General features: G+C 38.9%; 1 protein-coding gene across 1 annotated transcript in view; it reads left to right on the forward strand.

Annotated features, from left to right (window-relative positions):
• Positions 1-23,777, forward strand: part of SMARCA1 (SWI/SNF related, matrix associated, actin dependent regulator of chromatin, subfamily a, member 1) — a 47,781-nt gene extending 24,004 nt beyond the window's left edge. Inside the window, exons 15-24 of the mRNA XM_033138389.1 lie at positions 1,624-1,772; positions 1,990-2,109; positions 3,462-3,572; positions 3,716-3,829; positions 8,093-8,215; positions 10,528-10,660; positions 11,895-12,013; positions 12,418-12,630; positions 21,785-21,895; positions 23,662-23,777. Coding sequence (XP_032994280.1) covers positions 1,624-1,772; positions 1,990-2,109; positions 3,462-3,572; positions 3,716-3,829; positions 8,093-8,215; positions 10,528-10,660; positions 11,895-12,013; positions 12,418-12,630; positions 21,785-21,895; positions 23,662-23,733 — 1,265 coding nt within the window. The 3' untranslated portion in view covers positions 23,734-23,777. The remainder of the gene's footprint in view (positions 1-1,623; positions 1,773-1,989; positions 2,110-3,461; positions 3,573-3,715; positions 3,830-8,092; positions 8,216-10,527; positions 10,661-11,894; positions 12,014-12,417; positions 12,631-21,784; positions 21,896-23,661) is intronic.
• The last annotated feature ends 244 nt before the right edge of the window (positions 23,778-24,021 follow it).

Raw genomic sequence — 24,021 nt, forward strand, 5'->3', positions numbered from 1 at the left:
AGCATTTATTTAAGATAAAACCAGGCTCTTTTGTAGGAAGGATATTTCAGCATAGATAATAATTGACTACTCTTTACTCATTCCCGCAGAAGACCCTCAAAACCAACAGGCCTTTTATGGTTAGGATATGTAAAGTGTTACTCTAAACATTGACTTAATGTTAGCAAAGATTAATTTTGTAAAGCAGATTACAACTTGGCTTTCAGCTGGTGAAAGCTCTATTGAAGTAGTTGAAACTTTGTGACTATGAAACATTATGTAGGTCAGGCATCCCATTTATTATCAAGTTTTTTAAAAAAAGAAATAAAATATATAAATGCTGGGTGGGCAACATAAAACTCACAAGCCATACATAAGCTCAAGGGATTTTTCTGCAGTCTGCAACATCTTTGTTAGAATGTCAGCTCTAGGCACTTAAGGATTCCAGGGGGATGTTCTAAAAATACTGCGTGAAATAATTGGGATTGGAAACAAAAAATGCTTGTAAAAGAAGACTATTTTCTTTGCTCAACATCTCTTCTGATTTTGAAGTCCTAAAGATTTTCAAAGCCTGTCTCATATTTTTCACATATGAACTAGAATATTGCAAAATAAATGCTTTTGTCCACCAGTGTTAGTTGAATGGCCACTGTGGTCATAAAAATATCTAAGTTATGTTAATGTAATACAGCTGAAACATGCTAAATGCTCAGCATCCTTCTAGCTTACATTTCTGATGTGTCCCTCAATGCCAAACAAGTAGGCTATGCCTTCTAAATATGTTATGTTCCTTAACAGTGACAGCAAGGCAGAGGTGGCAAACCTTTTGCCCATGGACCAGTCTTAGTTTGCCACAGACTCCAGTTTGGCTTATGAAGCCATCTTCCCCAGACTGCACCACTCCCATCAGCTGATGTTACTGGGGACATCAGACAGTGGGTGGGAGTAAAGGATTTAATCCTGCATTGGCTGCATGCCTATTCCTATCATCTGATGAACAAGGATTAAAGTACTCTGCAAAAGCCCTGTTTGAAGCAGCTTGTGCTTCAAAAGTCAGTGGATGGGCAGTGACAGCAGTGAGGTGTGCGACCACCTACCCCGCTGCCACTGCCCAGTCACTTGCTTAAAGAAGAAGCGCCTCCAACAGGACACTTCTGTTTCAAGAGGCTGAAATGGGAGTGTAGGGGTTGTCTTAAAGCCTTTGCAAATCTCCCGACGTTTCCCGTTTAAACCTCAGATTGGCCAGGGTTGTAGGGGGAATGTTGCAAAGCCACACAAGAGATTTTGTCAGGTGGGCATCTTCACCCACTGGTCAAATTTGGCCTGTTAGGCTGATCCTGATAAGTTTCTGACCCATGGAGCCAAAAAGGTTCCCCATCTCTGCAGTAAGAAAAAAAGCTCAAGAGTTAGTTTGATGACTCTATAAAATTGCATTAGTTTAGTGTGATGCTTATTATAGCTCATTACCTACACCTATAGAAATTATTTTTAAAACTTATGCATTTTTAGGTTGTAAATCATGTATTAGGATTCATTCATACCTCTCTGCCTTACTACAGGTTGTAACTGGAGTCCCTTTATAACTCTGGTATGAAAAAGCTGGGAAGTTTTGCATTAAAACTGTGACTTTGTTTCCTGTATCAGGGAGACTTATCGATCAGCAGTCTAATAAACTGGCAAAAGATGAAATGCTACAGATGATCCGACATGGAGCAACACATGTATTTGCTTCCAAGGACAGCGAACTGACTGATGAAGATATTACCACTATTTTAGAAAGAGGTGAAAAAAAGGTGAGAGGATTTGGATGGTGCTGTATGTTACCATTACTTTCATTGTTGCCCATCTTCTGTCTCTATAATAATAATCTGCTCTGAATTAAGAAAAAAGAATCAAGTCTGTCTGAGTTAGCTTTTCAAGTAATCTTATCAAATCAGTTTTTATGTTTTATTGATGAAAAATGGCTTTTCTAAATATTATCTTCATTTTATTTTTGGTGGCCTGCTTTAGACAGCCGAAATGAATGAGCGGTTGCAAAAAATGGGTGAGAGCTCTCTCCGAAACTTCACTATGGACACAGAAATGAGTTTGTACAATTTTGAAGGGGAAGATTATAGAGGAAAACAAAAGGTACCTTTCTGCTGTACTGATAAGTATAAATGTGCTTGCATTGTACTGTTAAGTGAATAAAGTTCCACTTCAAATAGGTTAACAACAAACACTCCCAATATTCAGAGCAGGTTATGTAGGGAAGATGTAGGATTTCAATGTACTCTCCCCCCCCCCCTTTGGTTCACTTTACCTATAGCACTTTGTAGGGGCATTAACCAGGCTTAGAGTATATCTATCAAAAATAAAGAGTCCTGAGAACACATCTTTCTTTTGATGCCTGGACTTTGAACATTCAGAGAAAACAAATGAAGCTTGCTGTAACAAGACATATTTCTATGTTTCACATTAGAAAACTACCCAGTTCACTTACCTGTTTCTGAAGGAGTCCACAATAATGTAAAATGTATTCAGTATGAACATTGTAGAACTGTTGCATGTGCAGGGGAAAAATACTGTAAGACAGAAGTTAAAAGGCTGTGTAGGCAGATTGAGAGGCCTCTGTTCAGAAAGATACTAGAATGGGATTCTGTCCATAATGTGAGGGAATAATAACACTGAAGAAAAGAAATGAATGAAAGCAATCTATCATTGTATGAAATGGGACAATAAAGCTGTAAGAGCAGGAATTTATTTTATGGTAGATATCTAACATTTTTTTAAGAGCCTACAAATAAATGCAGACCTTGGATTGGAAGTTTCTGTTAAAGCAAAGAACAAGTGCCAGTTTTCTTAAGTGAAGTGAAAGAAACTTGCTGAAAAGTGAACTCTGTTCTAGAGTTCAAGTTCTGTTCTAGTTCATGCAACAGGGCAACCAGCTTCATTTAACGAGGCAAGGATTATGAGCCAGGTTTCAAGTTCATGTGTTTGGAATGTTCTGTTGGATTCTCTCCTTTTGTGTGAGAGAGGTGTTTTGTTTTGTTTTTAAATTCACTAATAGTGCAGATTAGGATGTGGCAATGAAGTTTGGTATTTGTGCTGATGACATAATAATAATTCATGTTTGAATGTTAGCCAGTCATACTATCTGCTTACATGAGGAACATGAAAACATACAAAACTAATTTCTTCTGCTTATTCAAAAACTCAGATTTCAAAGTGGAGTTGGAAATTAAAAAACAAAACCTGAAAGAAATGCTATTCTAAAGTAACCCCTCTTGAACTAAGTGATTTTCTATTTTATCAATTCATAGCAATGTAGGTAGTTTAATATCTATTGAAACATGTACTAGTCTTCATTCCAGTCTTCTGCATTCTTGTCTTGTCTTAAAACAAGCACCTCTGTCAACAATACCAATTGAGCAATTAAATATGTGCTACTTAGAATTATCTTTCGGTGTTTTTTAAAAGTTTTGAGCTTATTTGTTTTCTAGCTGAGCATGATGGAATGGATAGAGCCTCCAAAACGAGAACGCAAAGCCAACTATGCTGTGGATGCCTATTTCAGAGAAGCTCTTCGAGTTAGTGAACCAAAAATCCCAAAGGTGAGAGTACAGTTTGGTAATTCATACTAGTTACACCTACCTCCCAACCTCAGCCTTTAATAACCGTTTTTATATAAAAACATGTTGCAACATGTCCGAAGACAAACATGTAGCATTAATAATATATACGTTTAATTTCAAAGGCTCCACGACCTCCGAAACAGCCAAATATTCAAGATTTCCAGTTCTTTCCCCCACGGTTGTTTGAACTCCTTGAAAAAGAGATTCTTTATTATCGCAAGACCATAGGCTACAAGGTAAGGATCTGTTTTCCTTCCCTTCCCTAATATGAGGCAGGAATATGGATTTCCATGTATCCACATTTTGAAAATGATTAGATGACACGCTCTTCTGTAAATGGGGGACATTCTAAATTATGTTGTGTGCTCAAGGGTGAAGTGGAGTGAGAGCAAACACAAATCAAAAGTGATTTTAACAAGGAAAAGGAGGAGCAGTCTCCTCCCTACGTAAGCTTCTGATCCCAGTTGTGGCTTCCTGCAGTTGCTTGACTTGAAAATTAAACAAAAACATTGGGGGAAGACATTAGAATAATAGAAAGCTTGATCCTAACCCACAAAGGAATAGGGACAGCAGACATTCTGGTGCCTTGAACTTGCCTCAACAAGAGTGCTGCCATTAAGGCTGTGTGAATATTTTGTGGTGACAGTGATGTTCCCCAGCTGCCACCAATACACCCTTCTGGGATTACTGCTGTTGGGCTCCGAGTGCTATTTTGTCAGGTTGGGCCTCCACAGTAGTGGTTCTACTGTCTGCCACCTTTGTTCCTGCTTTACAGCTTGCCCCTACAAAACTTCTATGCATTGTTTCCAAATAAGCCTTCCAAATTCGTCCTTTTAAATGTTTGCATTTTTGGCACATTGTCAAAAGACATTCAACCATAGGATAGATAGATTGTATGAATAATAATATTGTGCTTGGAAAAGAACAATATGTTGGTATGGTCTTTCATCTTCAAAGGATAAAATCAGAGCTATTTAATTCTATGTTTCTAAACTTTGCTTTTGTGACTGACATGCTTAAATGGAAATATTCAGTAGCTAATTTATATAGTCACAGGCAAAATTACTTCCATGCTTTCTAAAAATGGTTTTACAATGGTAACAATTTGCCTCTAACATGCTCTATATAAAGCCAAGATTATATATGTGCTGAAATCAGTGAAATATTTTGTAAATCAGTGTCAGGGATAAGGTAAGCTCCAGTTTCTTGTCCTGAAATAACTGGCATGAAGATATCTCTCAAGCTTCTTAGATATGATGGATAGGAAATGTGTTACTTTTCAATAGCAACTATGTGAAGTTAAAAGTATCATTTTAAAATGAATGCCAGAAGTGTGTAGTAGAAATGGGCACATTTTCCTCACTACAATAGATATAATTTAATCTCAAAGGTTTGCTATGAATAAAAGAAGAAAACAGAACAAAATCAGCGATATTTCCTTCTGAAGAATATATTAGCTACATTTACCTATGTATAAGATCTATGTCCTAAGACTTGAATTGCATTTCACAATACCAAAAATAACATTCTTTTCCATAGTGTACCTGGGATCTTAGTGACACAAATAAAACTATTTGTCCCATCCAGTTGGGTGAGAGGTCATGCACCCTGGACAATTTCTAATTCCTCATATTGTTCTGGTGACCTTATGGTGTTCAAAAGACAGAACACATGTGGGCAGAGTAGTGGGCTAGCTCAGTAGCCCAGAACATCATTCCCACCCTTGGGTCCAAATAGCGTCACCTGCCTCCAGGAAGAAATGTCAGAGTGGTGGGGTGCGGGTGTGGAACTGTCTTCCTTATAGGTCTGACAGGCTGTGGATGAAGAGTTACCAAGGTTTTTTTTTTTTAATACAGTTACTGAGTTTTTATGTATTACAAAAATTATACAGTCATCAGAAATCTACAAATAAATCTACAAAAAAGCCCCACTCACTTCATTTACAGAGATAAACAGTACCAAGACCCCACACTGCAATTCAAGGTGCAATATGAAATACGACAGTACAGTTAATATAAACTTAATAAGCTGTCAAAAGCAGTATGTGAATATTTAATGCTGAATGTGTTCCGTTCCTCTTCAGTTATTTTTTTTATAGAAAATACAGAGTTTCTGACTAGCAAATATGGAAAAATTAAAGATTGAATTTCCCCACATAGACTTCAGGATATCCACACCAAATATTTTGCTGGAGCCATCTTGCTGTGCTTCTGTGCATTTTTATATCCAAGGAAGGGAAACTAAATAGCCTCAAATTGATCTCTTTTCTGTTGCCCTCTCATCACCTCTAGTTTATGAGAGAGACAATAAATTACTTGTTCTTTAAGATCCTATTTGACGTGTCAAACAGTTCCAATAGTGTGTAATACAGGCCAAGTGTTTGGGTGTCAAATATCAGCTGTGTATTAATTTCAAAGATACCGTATTTTTCGGACCATAAGACACACCCGACCATAAGATGCACTTAGTCTTTTGAGGAGGAAAACAAGAGAAAAGTATTATAGCATATGCAGGTGATGCTGTGAGCAACTCCAGAGCAAGAGGAGGAGCTGCACACAGTGTCAAGCAAGCAGAGCTCCCCTTCTCCTCTGGTGGCTTTAACGCACGTGGGGGGAGAGCCACCTTGACACTGTGTTCTCCCCCCGCTTTTTTTTAAAGCCACCTGGGGAGAAGGGACGCACAGCAGCCCCGTACGTCCCTTCTCCCTGCTCTCTGTACAGCAAGAAAAGCGGCTGCCACTTCTTTTTGTACAGGGAGCAGGGGCGGACGGGGCTGCTTGTTCCCCCTGCCCCCTTGGGCTGTTTATTCCTCACCCCCTTTGCCTCTTTTGGCGGCGGGGGAGGGGAGGAACGGGCTGCTGGTCCTGCCGCCGCCCCCTGCCCCTCGCCGTGTTCAGCGAGAGGCAACGGGCAGCGGAACAGATGCTGCTGGATCCTCCCCACAACCTCCGTTTGCAAAAACAAGCCTGCCGCCCCCCACCCCCAGATAGAGGATATACTGGGAGACTTCCAGCATCACATTGGATCTGCCTTAAAAGCACCTGCTTGGGACTTCATGGTCACCATCACAATCATGGGCTTGTCTCAGTACATCACGGCTTAAAAGCATGTGGCAGGATAGGTCCTTTATATGCTTTCTGCTATAGTGGAGTAGGGAGTGTTTTAGTGTTTCCATTGCCATGCACAAGTTGTTTCCTGGCAATGCTTGGCTTGACAGTGGCAGTTCTTTCTCCCCCATGCCAGGCCATTCCCGCAAGGTGGGGGGACTTACTGAGATGGTTTGCCCATGGAGACTTAAGGAATCCAAAAGCCTCTAAATCTAAATGCTCTGGGGTATTTTCCAGTTGACATGGCTGGTGCTCTTGTCAAGGCTCTTTTTCAGTTTGGAATGGTGAGGAGGACACAATCAATCCTATATGGCATTTTTTGGTGACAAGGAAACGGTACTACTCCCCCTGCCCCTGTTTTCAGGAGAGTTACAGGCGAGGAAGCAGAACAGGTGACAGCTGGGGTGCGAGTGCCACAAATCTCACAGAGAATACCACTGAGCACATGATTGCTGCCAGCACTGCCACATGGTAGGCACAAAGTAGGCTTATTTTTCCACCATCTTCACATGCTCAGCTAGCTGCCCAGGAGAGCTTTTCCAAGTGGTTAATGAACTGTTGAGATATGCCTCAAAGGTTATGGGCAATGGAGCATCAGAGTCTTGCTCTGACAAATTTTCTATGCACTCCGATGGTAAAGTTGTTCACTTTCACTGTGAACTTGATACCACTGTTGATACAGTTTCAGCTGAGGCATCCAGAGCACTGACAGTTCCAGTTGCATAAGATCAGTTTCAGTGATAGTGATTGTAAATGATGCTTGGTGTGGAAAAAGTGGGTGCTTGCTGAAAAGGCCGGGGTTCTAATTATCACTGTAGTTGGGAGAAAGTTAGAAATATTAAAAGAAATAAAGAGCACTAAAAACACATTTAAACATTTTTTTGATATCAGATAATTGCAACTTGTGTTCATTCCATTTTACCCTAACTGTAGGAATTAATGTCTGCTTCACTGTTAAATCGCTGGAGTAACACACATACATTTCCTCCCCCACTTCTCTTTCTTGTTTGTGGTATCTGGGAACACTGAAAGAAAACCCTCTTGAGGTGCAGTGGTTACTTGCTAGTTGCAGTTATCATTACATTTCCATGGACAAGAGCCTGGAAGCTATAAAAGGACAAATGTAGATGGATGAGTTATGATATGCTACATTCACCTTGCCTGAAGAACTTTCTGAGGACTGTAAACACAAGTAAAAGATGTTTCTCCACCAGCGGCCACATGCTAGGGAAATATTTCCTTCTCTAACAAATACTCAGTAGATGAGAAGCGCATCAATCCCACCCGACTAGTGTTTCTCAAAAAGGCAGTAAAGGGAGATGGATAGGACTATATACAGAACCTTTAATAGCATTGCTCTTTTACTATACATTCATTCCACCACTGATTTTAGGTCCCCAGGAACCCTGACCTCCCAAATGCAGCTCAGGTACAGAAAGAGGAACAGCGGAAGATTGATGAGTCAGCTCCTCTTACTTCAGATGAGACTGAAGAGAAAGAAAAACTTCTTACCCAGGTAAATGGCTTTTAAAATTCTTTAACAAAAGAAGAACTTATAAACAAAGAAGAACATTTACAAGCTTGTGTGCTTACTGTGTGACAAGCTAGATTGTGATGGGAAAAGGTTGATAACAGCCATGTGCAGTAAACGCAGGCAGTGATAACTAGTTTTCCTATGGAAAACTGCAGATACTGTACTGCCATCTGATCTTACAAATTATCTCATAGTTTCATTAATTTGAAGGGATTCAGTTACAGTCCCTCTGTTTTGGATTTGTGTGTGTGTGTGTGTGTGTGTGTGTATGTGTATGTGTGTGTAGAAACTGAGAAAGTTGGTTAGGCTCTTCTATTTTCAAAATGGCAGCTGCTAAGCTGTCGCTGGTGTGTCAGGTGATTTCTCTCTACTAAAAGGTGCAGGTGGATGAGAGTTCAGAGAAGAGAGCAGCTGAAATCAACAATACTCAAGTTGAATCTCAAGTCCTTTGACAGTTCCTTTGGAAAGATCACATTGTTTCTCTCGGAGTGAATGGTTTTCTTCTTGCAATGATTACGTTATTAATCTTCCTTCGAATAGCACAGTTGTGTACACTACAGTGGATAGGTTCTGGTACTCTCAAATCAGGCATTCTTTAGCTGTCCACTTCAGCTTTCAAAACTTAGATTTACTTTATGCATTTAACTTGTCTTGTTGACACTTACATAATTATTTTTGGGTTACTCTGAAGATCATTTTTAGCTCACTTGACTTTTTAAATATTATAAGGAAGGAAGTGCAGGGTTTGCTCACATTCTCTGATGCTTTTCTGCATGTAAGTAGTCACATTCTTGAGTGGTGTTCTTAAATGGTTATTTTAGTAATTGTCCTTTGAAAATTTAAATTGCCTTGTGTTGATTGAAGTGAATCTCTTGAAAGTACAATATCAGCCATATCGCTCTTAGTTTCTGTGTAGGCAGTTTAAAAATCTTTAATGCTAGTATTGCTCTCTGGAAGTAGAGCTATACCAAAGTACCTGGAGTTTTTCATATTTCTCTGTAATACCTTTGATCAAGTCAAAGCCATATGACTCTATCTACTCCTTCGCTGTTTGAAAACATTCTTCCTCTTTTTGTCACGTATGAAGGATAGAGTATAAATAGAAGAGCTGCTGTTATAGGCTTCTGTTAATATTTGAAATAAAAATATGCATTTCACTTCTTATTCACCCAAAAGCCATTAGAATTAAACCAGCAAAACCAAATGTAGATATGGTGCCTCTCATTGCCATTGGTTTTTTTTTCAGACATTTCTTGTTGTTAAATTGTGGTGGATACAAACATTCCCTTCCTCTGATTAAAGTAGATTTTATTTGATGGAAGAACTGCTTTTGTTGACATAAGAAGTTTTTTTCGCACCAGGGGAAGACTTTCTGTTGGAGCAAAGGAAGTTTTGGATCCATTCTGTTGTATAGAACAGTTTGCTCTCCTGTATGCACAATGTCAGAAACAATTTACAGTTGGTTTGTTACAACCATGTGAATTGAGTGTCATGTCTGCAGTTGGTCCGACATTCGTTATCTATGGAATCTAGGAGTAAAAATGATAAAGATGAAATTTGGAAGCTTTACTTCTCCATGAAGATTTTTTTTACTCGAAACTCCATGAAGTTCTTTTTTAAAAGTTGCCATTATTCTTGTAACTTATAAATCAGCTTCTAGTGGCTTAAGAACCTGAGGGATTTTAAAGTTCTGACTTAATATACAATGTTAGCTTTGGGGTATTTTGTTTTGTTTTGCATCTGCTGCAAGAAGTTCTTGCAGTTGTATTGATAGAGGAGGTGTAGGGAAATGGGTGTTTTGGCTCCATTTTCTTCCTATCCAGGTGTTCATTTCATTCACCATTTGCTTTGTAAGTATTCAAAACAGAATGTTATTGCATTTAGTTCCAGGATGCCCAGGAGATTGCCAGTGACATCTGGACAAGTGCCCTCATACTCTTGCAATTTTATTTGTTACTTGTGCTTGCTCAAGTGTGATATAAGTGAAAATCCATTAAGATTTGAATTGAACTTTGTTTCTTTGAAGAAATGCCATTTACAAGCGTGAATAAAAAGCTTCTCTCCCTGATGCATGGGGAGCTGTGTGCAAAAATAACTCGTTCAACTTTTTATGACTGAGTAATAAACCCTGGATAATAGATGTTTATGGAAATCCTGCAAGATCATTAACCCCTGTAATTATTATGTGACATTGTACTGAAGCATTAACGAGCAAATCCAACTGTATCCTTCTAAGATGCAAGATCTAGCAAAACATTTCCTCCTTCACCTTATGGCAACTTCTTGCTTAACAGGGTTTTACAAACTGGAACAAAAGAGACTTCAACCAGTTTATTAAAGCTAATGAAAAATACGGACGAGATGATATAGATAATATTGCCCGTGAAGTGGAAGGAAAGTCACCTGAAGAAGTTATTGAATATTCAGGTTTGTCAAATATATCTTGGATAATTTTAAAAAGATTCCGAAATGGTTATATTTGTTGGGTTACTTTTGTAGTTCTACAAGGGTTGGCAATTTTGAAGAATGTGTAGTGTAGAAAGAATACATGGTCCTGCATGGAGAAATTTAAAATCTGCAGAGGGATTATGCTGAGAATGCTACTCTGTAACCCTTTAGCCATTACTATTCTGCACTGTTTTTTAGATCATGACATGCTTCATTTGCCACCGCTGTGGATGGCAAAGCAGGGGTGGAGTGGCTGGATTTATTCTTCCCTTCTCTTGACAGCAATATAATGCTGATAATGATTTTGTTGAGTGATAGGAATTTGGAAGAACCCAAAATGCAGTTCTAATGTATGCAGACATAATTCTGTTTTGCAGCCTCAGCTGTACCTTTTCAGGGGTGAGGTGTGTTTTTAAACAGTTCCAGCAATTTACAGAAAAACACTACAGATTGCTCCTGCCTCCCTACAAACACGCACATAACACCACATGCTGACTGCCTGTTGTCCACTGTGGTACAGCACTGGAAAAAAAGAAAGGAAGCAAACTGCTCCAAGGTCACCCAGCAAGTATCATGGCTGAGTAGGGATTTGAACCTGGATCTGTACATCTTTGTCTGCTTCGGACTGGACGACCCTTTGGGTCCCCTCCGGCTCTACAATTCTACGATTTTATGACATGATAGCCATCCTGTGCCAGAGCTTAGAGTATATTTGCATGCTCATGTTTAATGAAAAGTTGTAATCGGATGCTTTGATTGAGAGTACAGAAGTTTAAGTGTGTGGGGGGGAACACTACTAACCAGTTTGCTTCTGTTTTCTGCTCAACCCCCCCCCCCCCATTTCCTGTGAAACACAGGCCTTTTCTGCAGCAAGCATCTGGAGTTCCTTGTAGGAGATTCAGATTATTTCATATATTTCCACAAAATCACATCAGAGATGCATTTACTTTCTGTTGCAAATTTCTTAAGGGACTTAGAGCCTTTGTGGAAAAAGACTTTTTGTATGAAGTCCAACTCACTACATTGTAATTTTTTTTAACTATATATATATATATATATATATATATATATATATATATGAGATAATATACCTTGTTTATTGTGTTAAGCAATATTGGGAAAGAGTAAAAGCTTTAATTATATAAAAGTAGTTATTAATGTTATTTTATTACAAAGCATTTAAGGTGTTCTTTTTAATGCTTGAAATTTTCAGCTGTTTTTTGGGAACGTTGCAATGAACTCCAAGACATTGAGAGGATCATGGCTCAGATTGAACGAGGCGAGGCCAGAATACAGAGGCGAATTAGCATCAAAAAAGCCCTGGATGTCAAAGTAATTTTTCCACAAATTAATATTTCTTCTGATTAATTTTTTCCCCAAGAAACCAGCATATGGTTATGTTCCCCACTGATAAAGTATTCTCAGTCCCCTTCTAATTTTTCAATACAAAGCTTACACTAATTCAGTGGTTAGCAAAGTTATTCTTTTCTGTGATAAGTAGTTTAACTTTATTAAGCCATATGGATTGAAATTCCCAGTATAAACACATTATGATTGTTACACCAGCTGTACCAATTTTAGTCTTACAACTGGCTAAATAAAGTCTTGATTAGGAGCTGATTTAATGGCTGCTGACTTTAGTATAATCCCACTGCAGCTAAAATAGCATAAATGGCCATTGAATAATATTCATATGCACATTCCTAAGTAAAAATCTTTCCCCCCCCCCCCTTTAGATTGCAAGATACAAAGCACCTTTTCATCAGTTGCGTATACAGTATGGAACAAACAAAGGCAAAAACTACACAGAAGAAGAAGATAGATTCTTGATATGCATGTTGCATAAAATGGGATTTGATAAAGAAAACGTGTATGAAGAACTAAGACAGTGTGTACGCAATGCACCCCAATTTAGATTTGACTGGTTTATCAAATCTAGGACAGCAATGGTAGGTAAATAGTGTTGATTTACAGGAGCTTAGTTTTTGCATGGTTTTTTAAAAAATTATTTCAAAGGGTTTTAGGTTTTCCTGTGTTTCATTATGTTACACTGATTTATGTTTTGAATTTGTTAACTTTTATCACAAAGCAATATTAAATCAATCATTATGTCACGGGGAACCTGAGCCCTTCCAGTTGTTGATGGACTCCAACTCCAACCAGTCCCCCACAGCATGACCTAATGCTCATGACTGATGGGAGGTGTGGTCCAACACCATCTGGAGGATACCAAGTTCTGCATCCCTGGTCTGTATGTATATTATACCACTCTACGAGAGCACCAGAATGAGTGGGGCAAATATGTATGAGGACTAGTGCATTTAAAGCCCAAGTCTTAGAGTTCTTGCATGTCCCTAGCCTAAGAGCCCTGTCCAGTCAAGATGCTGGCAAGTACCGCAACACCCAAAGTCTTATGGGGTGTGTGTGGCTACACAAATGGACAGGTAGGTGCACTACAGATTCAGCAGCAGTGGTAATATGAAGACAGCCAATATAAAACCAAGCCCACATGAACAGGAAGTACTACTTGGCTGCTTTCTCTTCTGGCGCTACCATATCTGGAGGCTGCCATCTGGAAGTTTGTCCTGATCCTGATACTAGTCACAGATGCAGTGTCTAGTTTAAAGACCGATTTTGGTACAATTGTACATTCACTCATTAACAGTAAGTAAACAAAATTACTCTCATTTTCCAGGATCAGCTGATGCATAGAATGATTCTTCCCAGAAAAACTGACAAACCATAAAATAGGAAGATAGACTTTGAAGCCAATAGTTTTTCTTCTATGTTTACAGCAAAACATGAAGTTGTTGTGGGATGGTAGGAGGGTATGCTCTAAAAAGCTTGTTAATAGATGTGCTGATTTTATATTGGTGTCTGATGCAGTTCTGTGGTTTGCTATTATAATTTGAGTACTTCCCAAAAGAATGCAGTACTGCACAACTAACATCTGTTATATGTGGTTGATCCTGTAATGTTTTTGTTTTTTGAAGGGAGACTGTATGGTAGAGTTGTTTCAAGGATGACATACTTTTCACAGTAGCAATTTAGCAACAGTTCTCTTGATAATTAATTAAAGCCTTGAGGGAAAGATATGCCACTTCATTAAGAGCAGAATTTCTGTTTTTGCACCCAAGAGTCATTTCATTTAGCCTAAGCTGAGTTTTCTGTCCACTTCTGCTATTGCATTGACAATTTCTCTTCTGTTCAGGAATATCTTTTAAATTATTATTATTACTAAAAAAATCTATACAGTGATACCTTAGGTTAAGAACTTAATTTGTTCTGGAGGTTCGTTCTTAACCTGAAACTTCTTAACCTAAGGTACCACTTTGGCTAATTGGGCCTCCTGCTGTGGCTGTGCCGCTGGCACGCAATTTCTGTTCTCATCCTGAAGCAAAGTTCTTAACCTGAGGTACTATTTCTGGGTTAGCGGAGTCTGTAACCTGAAGTGTCTGTAACCTGAAGCGTCTGTAACCCGAGGTACGACTGTACTATGTACTGTGGACAAGTAGTTCCTATGCATGGTGTTTTACATACCACTTCAGTTGGAGTTATCATTCCTGGCTATCACTATTCTTCCACTTGAAATTCCAAGCCTGATCATGGTGGGATGCAATTCTCATGGTCACAGCTCAAATCTTGTAGAATGGAAAACAATAACAGCATGCAGTAAAGGGCAACCAGAGTGGTTAAGAGGCTGGAACATCTTCCCTATAAGGAAAGATCACAACATTTGCAACTTTTGGGTTTTGCAGAAAGATAAATAAGAGGTTATAGAAGAGGTATACAAAATTATGCAGACTGTGGATAGAGAAATGTTTTCCTCCCCCTCATTGGGATCATTGAAACTGATTGGCTGCGGATTCAGGACAGGCAGATGGAATGACATCCTGCGTAGTTAAAGCATGGATTTTGCTGCCACATGATGTGAAGCTGACCACTAGCTTAGATGGCTTTACAAGGGCAGTAAATAAATTAATGGAAGCTGTGATCACCAGTGGTGTAGTGATTGCCAGTGTGATTGCCAGTGTGGTATAGTGGTTAAGAGTGGTAGACTCGTAATCTGGGGAACCGGGTTCGTGTCTCCGCTCCTCCACATGCAGCTGCTGGGTGACCTTGGGCTAGTCACACTTCTCTGAAGTTTCTCAGCCCCACTCACCTCACAGAGTGTTTGTTGTGGGGGAGGAAGGGAAAGGAGAATGTTAGCCGCTTTGAGACTCCTTCGGGTAGTGGAAAGCGGGATATCAAATCCAAACTCTTCTTCTTCTTCCACTTCTTCTTCTTCTTCTTCTTCTTCTTCTTCTTCTTCATGACTATATGCTGTGTGCAGAAGCTTATGCCCCGAATAACAATTTCTGGGGAACAGCAGCAGGAGAGGACTTTAGTTTGCTTGTGGACATCCAATTAGCTGCTGGGAATACCGGATGCTGGACTTGCGTGACCATTTGCCTGGTGCAAAAGGACTTATTTTTAAAAAAATTCTTTATTTATAACCTGATTTACAGACTGCATTTCAGGGCATGGTTGTTTAGTCATATGTTCTCATCTCTGATAACATTGGGTTTGTAGTTTTTTCAAAATGTCTCTTACTTGTCTTGTCAGAAATGTCTGGTTTAAAGTTCATACCCTGTTTATCCAACCAAAATATGTATTTGTTTGCTTATTACATTTATATCCCACTTTTCCTCCAGTGAGCTCAAGACAGCATATATTTCCTACTTTTTATTTCCACAGGCACCCTGTCAGGTAGGTTAGGCTGATTTTATATGTGATTGGCCCAAGGCCATCTAGTAATCTTCATGGCTGAGTAGGGAATACTTAAAAACGAAGACTTCTATGCATTTTACAGTACTTAGAAATTCATCATTACTTTCTGATGGCCACTAGATGTCTCCCTGGTTCTGCCTAAATACATTGATTTTCTTCCATGTTTCCCCTCTATGTATTTATTTGAAATTTTCTCTTCAGAAAACTTCTCTTCAGCAACCAATATAAATTCTTTTTTGTTTCTTATTGTCATGCAAGCATATGGCTTACACAGTATGAGCTCATAAATTGCTTGATGGTTTCTATAAAATTCTAGTTTTTCTGCACCAGACTTGGTACTTCACATTTAGATGTTCTGCTGTCGTAACTGCCCTTCTTCTTTGTGACTCTGATTGAGAGGGGGAATGGTAAGCGCACCACTGAATCACAGATCTGTTCTCTTCAAAGCATGGCATATGACTGTTCTCTGTATACTTCCTTTTCCATTGGTGCAGAATCAGTGGGCTGTGATTTCTCCTTTGAAGATTCAGTGTTCTTTTGTCTTTCTGCTTCATTGGTAGTTTAGTTTAGAGAGAGAGAATGTGGTGGAACTCCCAACTCCCATCAGCTCCAGCCAGCATGGCCAGTGGTCAGGGATGATGGGATTTGTAATTCAACAACATCAGAAGGGAACCAGGTTGGCTACGCTGGCTTTTGTCCATGGCAGTGGAGAACAGCACTTCTTCCTTTGAGGTTTACTTGATACTTTCTGCATTTGCTGGAAGTTCCAATTTTTAATAAGTTAAATGATATTTTTTTAGCCTTGTGCCTGTTATGATGCCTCCTCTTCCTACTCCATTGACTATCCCGGGTGCTAAGTGCCAGCACAATGGAGTTTTATTTTCTGGTAGGGGGATTCTAGTGTAAAAAGGGATAGCTCTATTTGCTTCATTAGTAAGATGTGGGTAGGAGAAGTATGACATTGTTTAAAGCCTAGGATACAAGGAAATACTGTGTGGTGAACACAAGAGGTCTGTGACATGCACTGACTGTATGCTTTGGGTGTCAAGATGATATGGATGCGGGGGGAGGGAAAGGGAACACCATAGACAGAAATGCAAAAAATTGCTACTAGAGCTTTAGCAAAGCCAGACATTCTTACTTGCTGAGCAGGAGGGATATGATTTTCATAGGTTTAATTCACACAAGGAGGACCAAAAGAAGTAGTGCTGTATTTACTTTTTAACAGTTAGGAAACGTGAAAATTCCTGAATTGAGAGTGCCTTCAGAAACGGAGACTGCCGTTGGCACTGGAATGAAATATCTGTCCTTAAGCTCTGCACTTCAGCACATGTGGGAGTTGGTGTCCTATTCAGTGCTCCTCATAAATTCCTTTCCTGAGGCAGAGCTTTAGGCTTTCTGGAAGCACCAGCAGATATTATTGATAATTTTGTTAACAAGTATTGCTGTGGTGGTATCAGTGACATTGGTAATCTTCAGTAAATCACACATTCTCCCTGGCCATACATAATGTATCCATTGTCACAAACACTGTACTGTATATGTTGGTATACCAGTAAGGAAGAGAAAGAGCACCTGAAAACCACAACATTTTAAATAAATTGTGGTGTCTGTGTTTACTCTCACATTCCAGCCTACACAGGATAAAATTATTTCATGCATGTCTCTGATGCAAGTTCAGAATGCTTCCATCATGCATGGATCCCCCCCCCCTCAAATCTAGTGCATGTTTCAGTCACACAGTCAGCTTAAAACTTAAGTATCCTAGAAAGTCTTATCATCTCTCTGCTTTTGACAACTTTGAATGCAACAATTCTGACAATATGCTGTTAAGCACATGGGAAGATAAAACAGCTGTAAGCTATTTATATTTCAGTCACAGAATTGGGGAGACCAAATTTCTTCTTCCTCTGGTTTTCCTGAAGAACAACAAAGGTGCTCCTGCTCATCCTTCCCATGTCGTCTTATGTCAAAATCAAACCCACAAGTACAGATTTGTGGGAGGCAAAAAGAAACAGCTGTAACTGATTTTTGTATCAATACTCTTGGTGTTCAGCGGGAGAAAAGTCTAAAGAAAAGTGCAGATAAATTGCCTAATCTCTCCCCCCCCAATCCCTTTGTTGTTTTGAGGTGGTTGTGTTTTTTGGTCAATCTTGCTCTTTCACTTCTGATCCTTATGTAAGTCAATAACAAATGATTACTATTCGTAATCTCTGTATCTTCACCTGTCCTGTGAGAAAAGCTAAGCCAAGATTCAGTAGCTTTTGCCAAAGTCTTTCCCACTGACAGGAGTTTCATAACCCTTTCTCTGCTGACCACTTTTCTGCTCTACATCACCACCCCCGTTGCTTTTCCTACATATTTGACACACACCCTCAGTGCAAATTAGTGTTGTGGATTTATTGAGAGAGAGAGAAAATAAAGATTCTGGGCTCTGAACTGCAGACATCACTTCAGTGGAAAAATATTTGTTGTTCCAGAGAAATCATAGAATCAGAAAAAGAGTCTTATCAAGTCAAACCCTCAGATGATGCCGGAAGCATACTGCTAACTACATCCCCATACAAACATATTGGTTTTTTCCCTTTTTTATATCATTTTTATTAGTTTTACAATAATACTTTCCATTGCCATATCTCCTCTTATATTATACATTTTGGCTTTTTAGGGCCCTGAATTCCTTCAAACCTTCCTTAAGATTTTCTATCTTTCATTTCAAATTTCTGCATTTTCACTATTTAACCATTGCTTTAAAATCAAATTACAGGTAGGTAGCCGTGTTGGTCTGCCATAGTAAAAAAAATAAAAACATTCCTTCCAGTAGCTCCTTAGAGACCAACAAAGTTTGCTCTTGGTATGAGCTTTCGTGTGCATGCACACCTCTTCAGATACAGTGAAACAGAAGTCACCAGACCCTTATATATAGTGAGAGAGTGGGGAGGGGTATTACTCAAAAGGGTGGTGGGAATGGGTGATTGGCTGATAGGTGTGGAAAACCTGTTGACGACTGTTAACGACTGCAATTGGATTTACAGGAAAAAGCAAGGGGTGAGATGGCTAAAGATAGCTTTGTCATGTATAATGAGATAAGAATCCAATGTCTTTGTTCAGACCAGGTTTCTCCATGGTTTTAAAAATCAAAAACATTAAAACATCACATATTCTAGATTTTTATCTGCAGTGGTTTTTGTACCTTTCCTTACAAAGCTTCTTGTAATCCTACCAACGTATTTGATTGAATACCATTGTCTTTCAAATAATTTACAAATTTGGTCCAGCCCTTGATGAACTTCTGGTCCTGCTGTTCTTGGATTCTTCCCGTCATTTTGGCCAGTTCCGCATACTCCATTAGCTTCAATTGCCATTCTTCCTTTGTCGGTAATTCCTCTTGTTTCCACTTCTGTGCTAATAAAATTCCTGTTGCCGTTGTTGCGTATAGGAAAAGCTTAATATCTTGTCTGTTAATTTGTGTACCTACAATTCCCAGTAGAAATGCTTCTGTTTTTTAACATATGCATATTTCAACATTTTAAAAATCTCATTATATATCATATCCCAGAAGCCTTTCACTTTCTTGCATTCCCACCACATATGATAAAAGGTACCTTCTTTTTCTTTGCATTTCTAACATTTGTTATTTATCTTATAAAGTTTGGCTAGCTTCACCGGTGTAATATACCATCTATACATCATTTTCATCACATTTTCTCTTAAAGCATTACACACTGTAAATTTTAGGATGGTTTTTTAATCTTATTTCTACTCAGAGTAGACTCATTGAAGTTCATGAGCACGACTCATTTCATTTGGTATACTCTGAGTAGGGTTTAGTTTACTACAACCCTTTATAACCATATCTCAAACAAAAGATTTGTAATGTGAACTTCATGTAATATTTACAATATAAGCAATGTGTTTTCATTTCTCATGTCTCCCAAATTTTAGTTGTATTTTTAAAGAATACAATCTTAATTATTTTTAATGCCTTATTTCACAGAGTACATTAGTGGGATTTTGTTGGGATGTTTGTTTCACTGGAGAAAGTGCCCATGCCTCTAATTGACCCTGTCTTCCTCTCATTGCCCATTGACAGTTGGGATTGTTCTACATGTGTGAAATATTCAACTGAAAATGAGTTTCTGGCTTAGAACAGTGGGTAATTTTGGAGGCAATGTGAAGTGCTTGATATTCCAGAAAGTTTTATATTGTTACAGAGCAACTCCTAATAGCAGGTATTTCTTCCTAAGAAAAGACATAAGAAGCCAGTGAATCCTATAGCTTGTACATGCAGGACCCAGTTTTTGGTTTGCTTCAGTGCAAAGAAGATGCGGACGTGCAGCTCTTAAACTCAGAAGATGCCAAAAATAACTGAGAACAGCCTCTCTGTCCTCTGCCTGAAATAGAGGCTTTTAAGAAAACTCCTTTGTATGAGACAGCTGCATAGATACGGCGTGACTTTTATACCCGCAGCACTGGGGTCAGAGACTGAGCTGAAAACGACTGACTTCAAGGGATCATTAGGTTACCTGCTTTCCCCCCTTTTCCCTACAAATGACATTTCTTATAGAGGTTGAAGAGAAAAGCAGTTGAAAACTTTTCTGTGGGTTACAATGAGGAAAGTTGGAGTATGTGTTTTGCATGCCATAGGTCTTGGGGTCAATCCTTGGCAGTCACTTTTTAAAAGGATCATGTAGCAGGCAGTGGAAAAGACCTCTGCTAGAGAGACCTCATAGAACTCATGCCAGTCAAAGACAACAATGGACCTAATGGGCCTAACATACGATAGGAAATTATATTCTTCGGTTGGTTGATGTTATTGGTGATAATCCATTATACATTGTAAGACTCGGTATATCTTCACTTAACGTATCTTAACCACCTGGAGCTTAGAGTGATGTTTCTCAAACTTGGGTTTCCAGCTGTTGTTGGACTATAGCTCCCATCATCCCTGACCACTACTCTTGCTAGCTAGGGATGATTCATTGCTCTCTGCATTGCTTGTTGGGCAAGGCCTGCTTGATGGGTGGACTTTGGAGGCTAGGAATGCTCTCATGGGAACTGATGGCCCTACAAGATGTCATGACAGTTTCTCAGAGAGCCTAAGAGCTCTTTATGTGCTGGATAATGCAGGCAGACCCAGCATGTAAAGAGCTTTTAAGCTCTCCAGCTTGCTTGAATTTAACTTGCGCAATTTCAACTACACATGGTTGAGATCATGTAAGTTAAATACACATACTGTGTGTTCATACTATACTCCAAAACAGGCTGAAAAGTATTTATTTATTTATTTATTTATTTATTTATTTATTTATGCATAATTTAAATTTCTATAAACGTGCTTCATCCCAAAACTATCCCAGGAGTAGTGTACAGCAGTTGTACTCTTCATTGTTTTTTAATTTTATTTCCTTAATACATGCCTTTGTTTCAAGGAGCTTGCTACCACCGCCATTGTTTTCCTTGCAATGGCCCTGTGAGGTAGGTTAGGTTGAGAGAGAGTGACTGGACCATGGCCACTCAAGGAACTTAATGACTGATTGATTATTTGAATCTGGGTCTCCAGATTAAACAGATTTCCACATTGGCGGTGGAATCAGCCCATTTTTTAAAAAACATAATCTCAATAAATTATCTTGAAATTGGATATAAATTAAGTGTTGTATTTTGATTTGAAGTGCTCTTTCAGAAGGTTTCTGAATTATTTTATATTAATTATTTTAAGAGATACTGTGTTTTATATGGAACTGAGTGAAAATGTAAAAAGGCTGCCATAAAATGAATGATAACAGAATTTTCTTTCTGTGTGTGTGTTTGCATGCATGCACTTTTTGAAAACATTTTGCATGCTATAGAGCACATTTTCATGCACAGGTGTTAGTCATTCTTTTATTGCAGTTTGTTTTAGATGAGCCAGCTCGGCAAGTCTAAAGTGCAAAGCTCTAGAAGAGTCTTGCTGAAATCCATAGCTGTGGCAATTTGTATTGTCTCTTTGTAAGTTGTAAAGCCCTTATAATACTTCTCTTTCTAAGTTGCTATAGAATCTCATAGGACATAATTAGAGAAAAAGTCAACAACCCATTGAATTTTATCATTAAATACCCATTGATTTTAATTACTCTGTACTGGACCCTAAAGCTACAATCAACAATATGTTTTGCTAACATGAAACACATTTTAAAAGGACTTTGTGCGTGTCATTTTAGAATTTTGACAGGTATGAGTGATCTGCACCTTCTCCTCTGAATGTCTTGCTTGCTTAATGTCTCTGTATGTTTGGCTAGGTTGTCACAGAATTTGATATATATACACATATATATTAATCTTATTTCTCAGGAACTCCAGAGACGCTGCAATACGCTCATATCACTCATTGAAAAAGAAAATATGGAAATTGAGGAAAAGGAAAGAGCTGAAAAGAAAAAGCGGGGAACAAAAGCTCCAGCGGTAATCAATCACCAACACCCCTTCCAAACATTTAAAATACTTATATTGCACTTTTCCCAACATGTATTCAAAGTAGCTTATAATGCAGAGAAGAATAACATAAAACTTAAAAAATAAATAGGATTTTAAAAAACATTAGTAACCAGCAGATGAGTGAGAAAAATCACTTTAGGAAGTCCAAAGGATGAGTAGAGAGGAGGTTTTACAGTGAAAACAAGGTGGAATAATTCCTCAGTTCCAGGGTCCCCGATTTTAGTGGCAGATGTCCAGATTGCACAGAATAGATGTTAACTGAATTGGGCCTGGGAAACCTGTGGCCCTTAAGGTGCTGCTGGACTGCAGTTCCCATCATCCCTGACCCTTGGCCATGATGGCTTGGGGTGACAGGAGTTGGACTTCCAAAATATCTGGAGGGCCACAAGTTTCCCACATTGGATGCAGGAAGAGACAGTCTCTAAAGTATGTGGGTCATAGGCTTTACAAGTTCAAGGTTCAGGCTTTGTAGATGAACTATAATAGCAACTTACTTTGAAAGTACTGTAGTTATTGAGGTAGAAACAAATCATAGAACAACGGGCTTAGAGGTTTCCTTCTTTTCCTTTGCCAGAAAGAGACTTGCTGTTAGGCCACAGCTTGCTTTCAGGTCTTAGATAGAAAGGGAATAGATGGAGGTCATATTGGTGGCGTCTGTGTAAACTTGGTCCACCACTCCTCTTTATGCTTTCTGGGAAAACCAGCTGCTGACTACTGCTATGGAGTGTTTTATGGGGGGAGGAAAGCTCTGTGCATTTGCCACTTTCCTATCCCACTTCTTTTGCTCCAGCTCCCCTCCTCTGTTCCACTTGGTGACAATAAGGCAAGTGGGAGGTTGGGGGAGGCTTTCCTGGTGATTTTTAAGCTTGCTGCAGTTGTAGACCATTTAGCCCAGTGTACCTGTCAAGGTGGGAAAGTTTGGAAGAGATAAAACTGTGCTTTTGTATCCCCTCCTTCCCACATTCCTGGCACTTCTGTCTTGCCACAGCATGACAAAACAAAAATGCTAGAGTCAGAAACGGGAGTACTGGTGAAGGCTTATTATCCTCAGTTCTCTAACAAACTGGTTTCCACAAGGGTAGATAATAGGAAAGTAGAATGATAGGGGCAACCCCCTGTGCCACCCGTTACATTTACCTTTCCTAGCACAGGTGGTTTAATGTGACTTTTCTTAGTGCTTCTTAGAACACTGACACCTAGAAACTGAACTCTTGGTGGATCTTTCATTGCCCAGTCATTGGCAAATGCCATTTAACAAGCATAATCACATATGACACAGCAGCAGCATCTGTAACAATAAAACAAAATGGTGTATGTTTCTGATCAGCCAGCATGGTCAGTATTCTTGCTGATTTGAGTTGCAGTTCAACAAATCTGGAAGGCACCAAGTTAGCCACTCCTTGCCTTATCAGTCTTATCCTTATCCTTTGTAGGCCATCCATTCTTACTGGTTTTGGGAATAGCTGTGCAATACTCAAATTGGGTACCTTGCAAACTTAAGATTTAAAACTGAAGTTAGGATTCTTAAAACTGAATCTTCTTTCAATGCCTCTGTAAGATTGCTTTTTAACTTACATGGATGAAATCCAGAGAAATCTAGGATCCGTTGTTATTTTAACTGGCAACTTCATGGCCTATTGGATTTCATTACCTTTATATACATTTAGCATCAAGCATTGTTAAGATGGACAAAAATGTGACTTCTTCTCTCCCTTCCCACCTTTTTTTTCCAGTCACAAAAAAGAAAAGCAGACTCTGCCATAGAAAGCTCTGGAAAAAAGGATGCCAAGAAAGTGAAGACGTAAAATTGGGAAAGGAAGCTCAGTTTAAAACTGCCATTTCCCCCCTTCTCTGTCTTCCAATGTTATTGACACAGCCTGTGTATTCATTATACCCTTTCCCAAAAAAAACTCCCCCCCCCCGTTTCAATTTTTGCAAACCTGTATATTTTACAATGGTTTACTTTACCTAATGTGTAGTTTTTTATTTTATGCATTCCAATATTTTTGTGCACTTGTATTTTACGCTTTTTTGCAGTTCTTGAGCAAAATTTTACTCAGTCCTTGTTCTTCTGAAGACACTTTTAGCTTCTG

This window comes from Lacerta agilis, chromosome Z (genome assembly GCF_009819535.1).
Source record: "Lacerta agilis isolate rLacAgi1 chromosome Z, rLacAgi1.pri, whole genome shotgun sequence".
Classification (NCBI taxonomy): Eukaryota; Metazoa; Chordata; class Lepidosauria; order Squamata; family Lacertidae; genus Lacerta; species Lacerta agilis.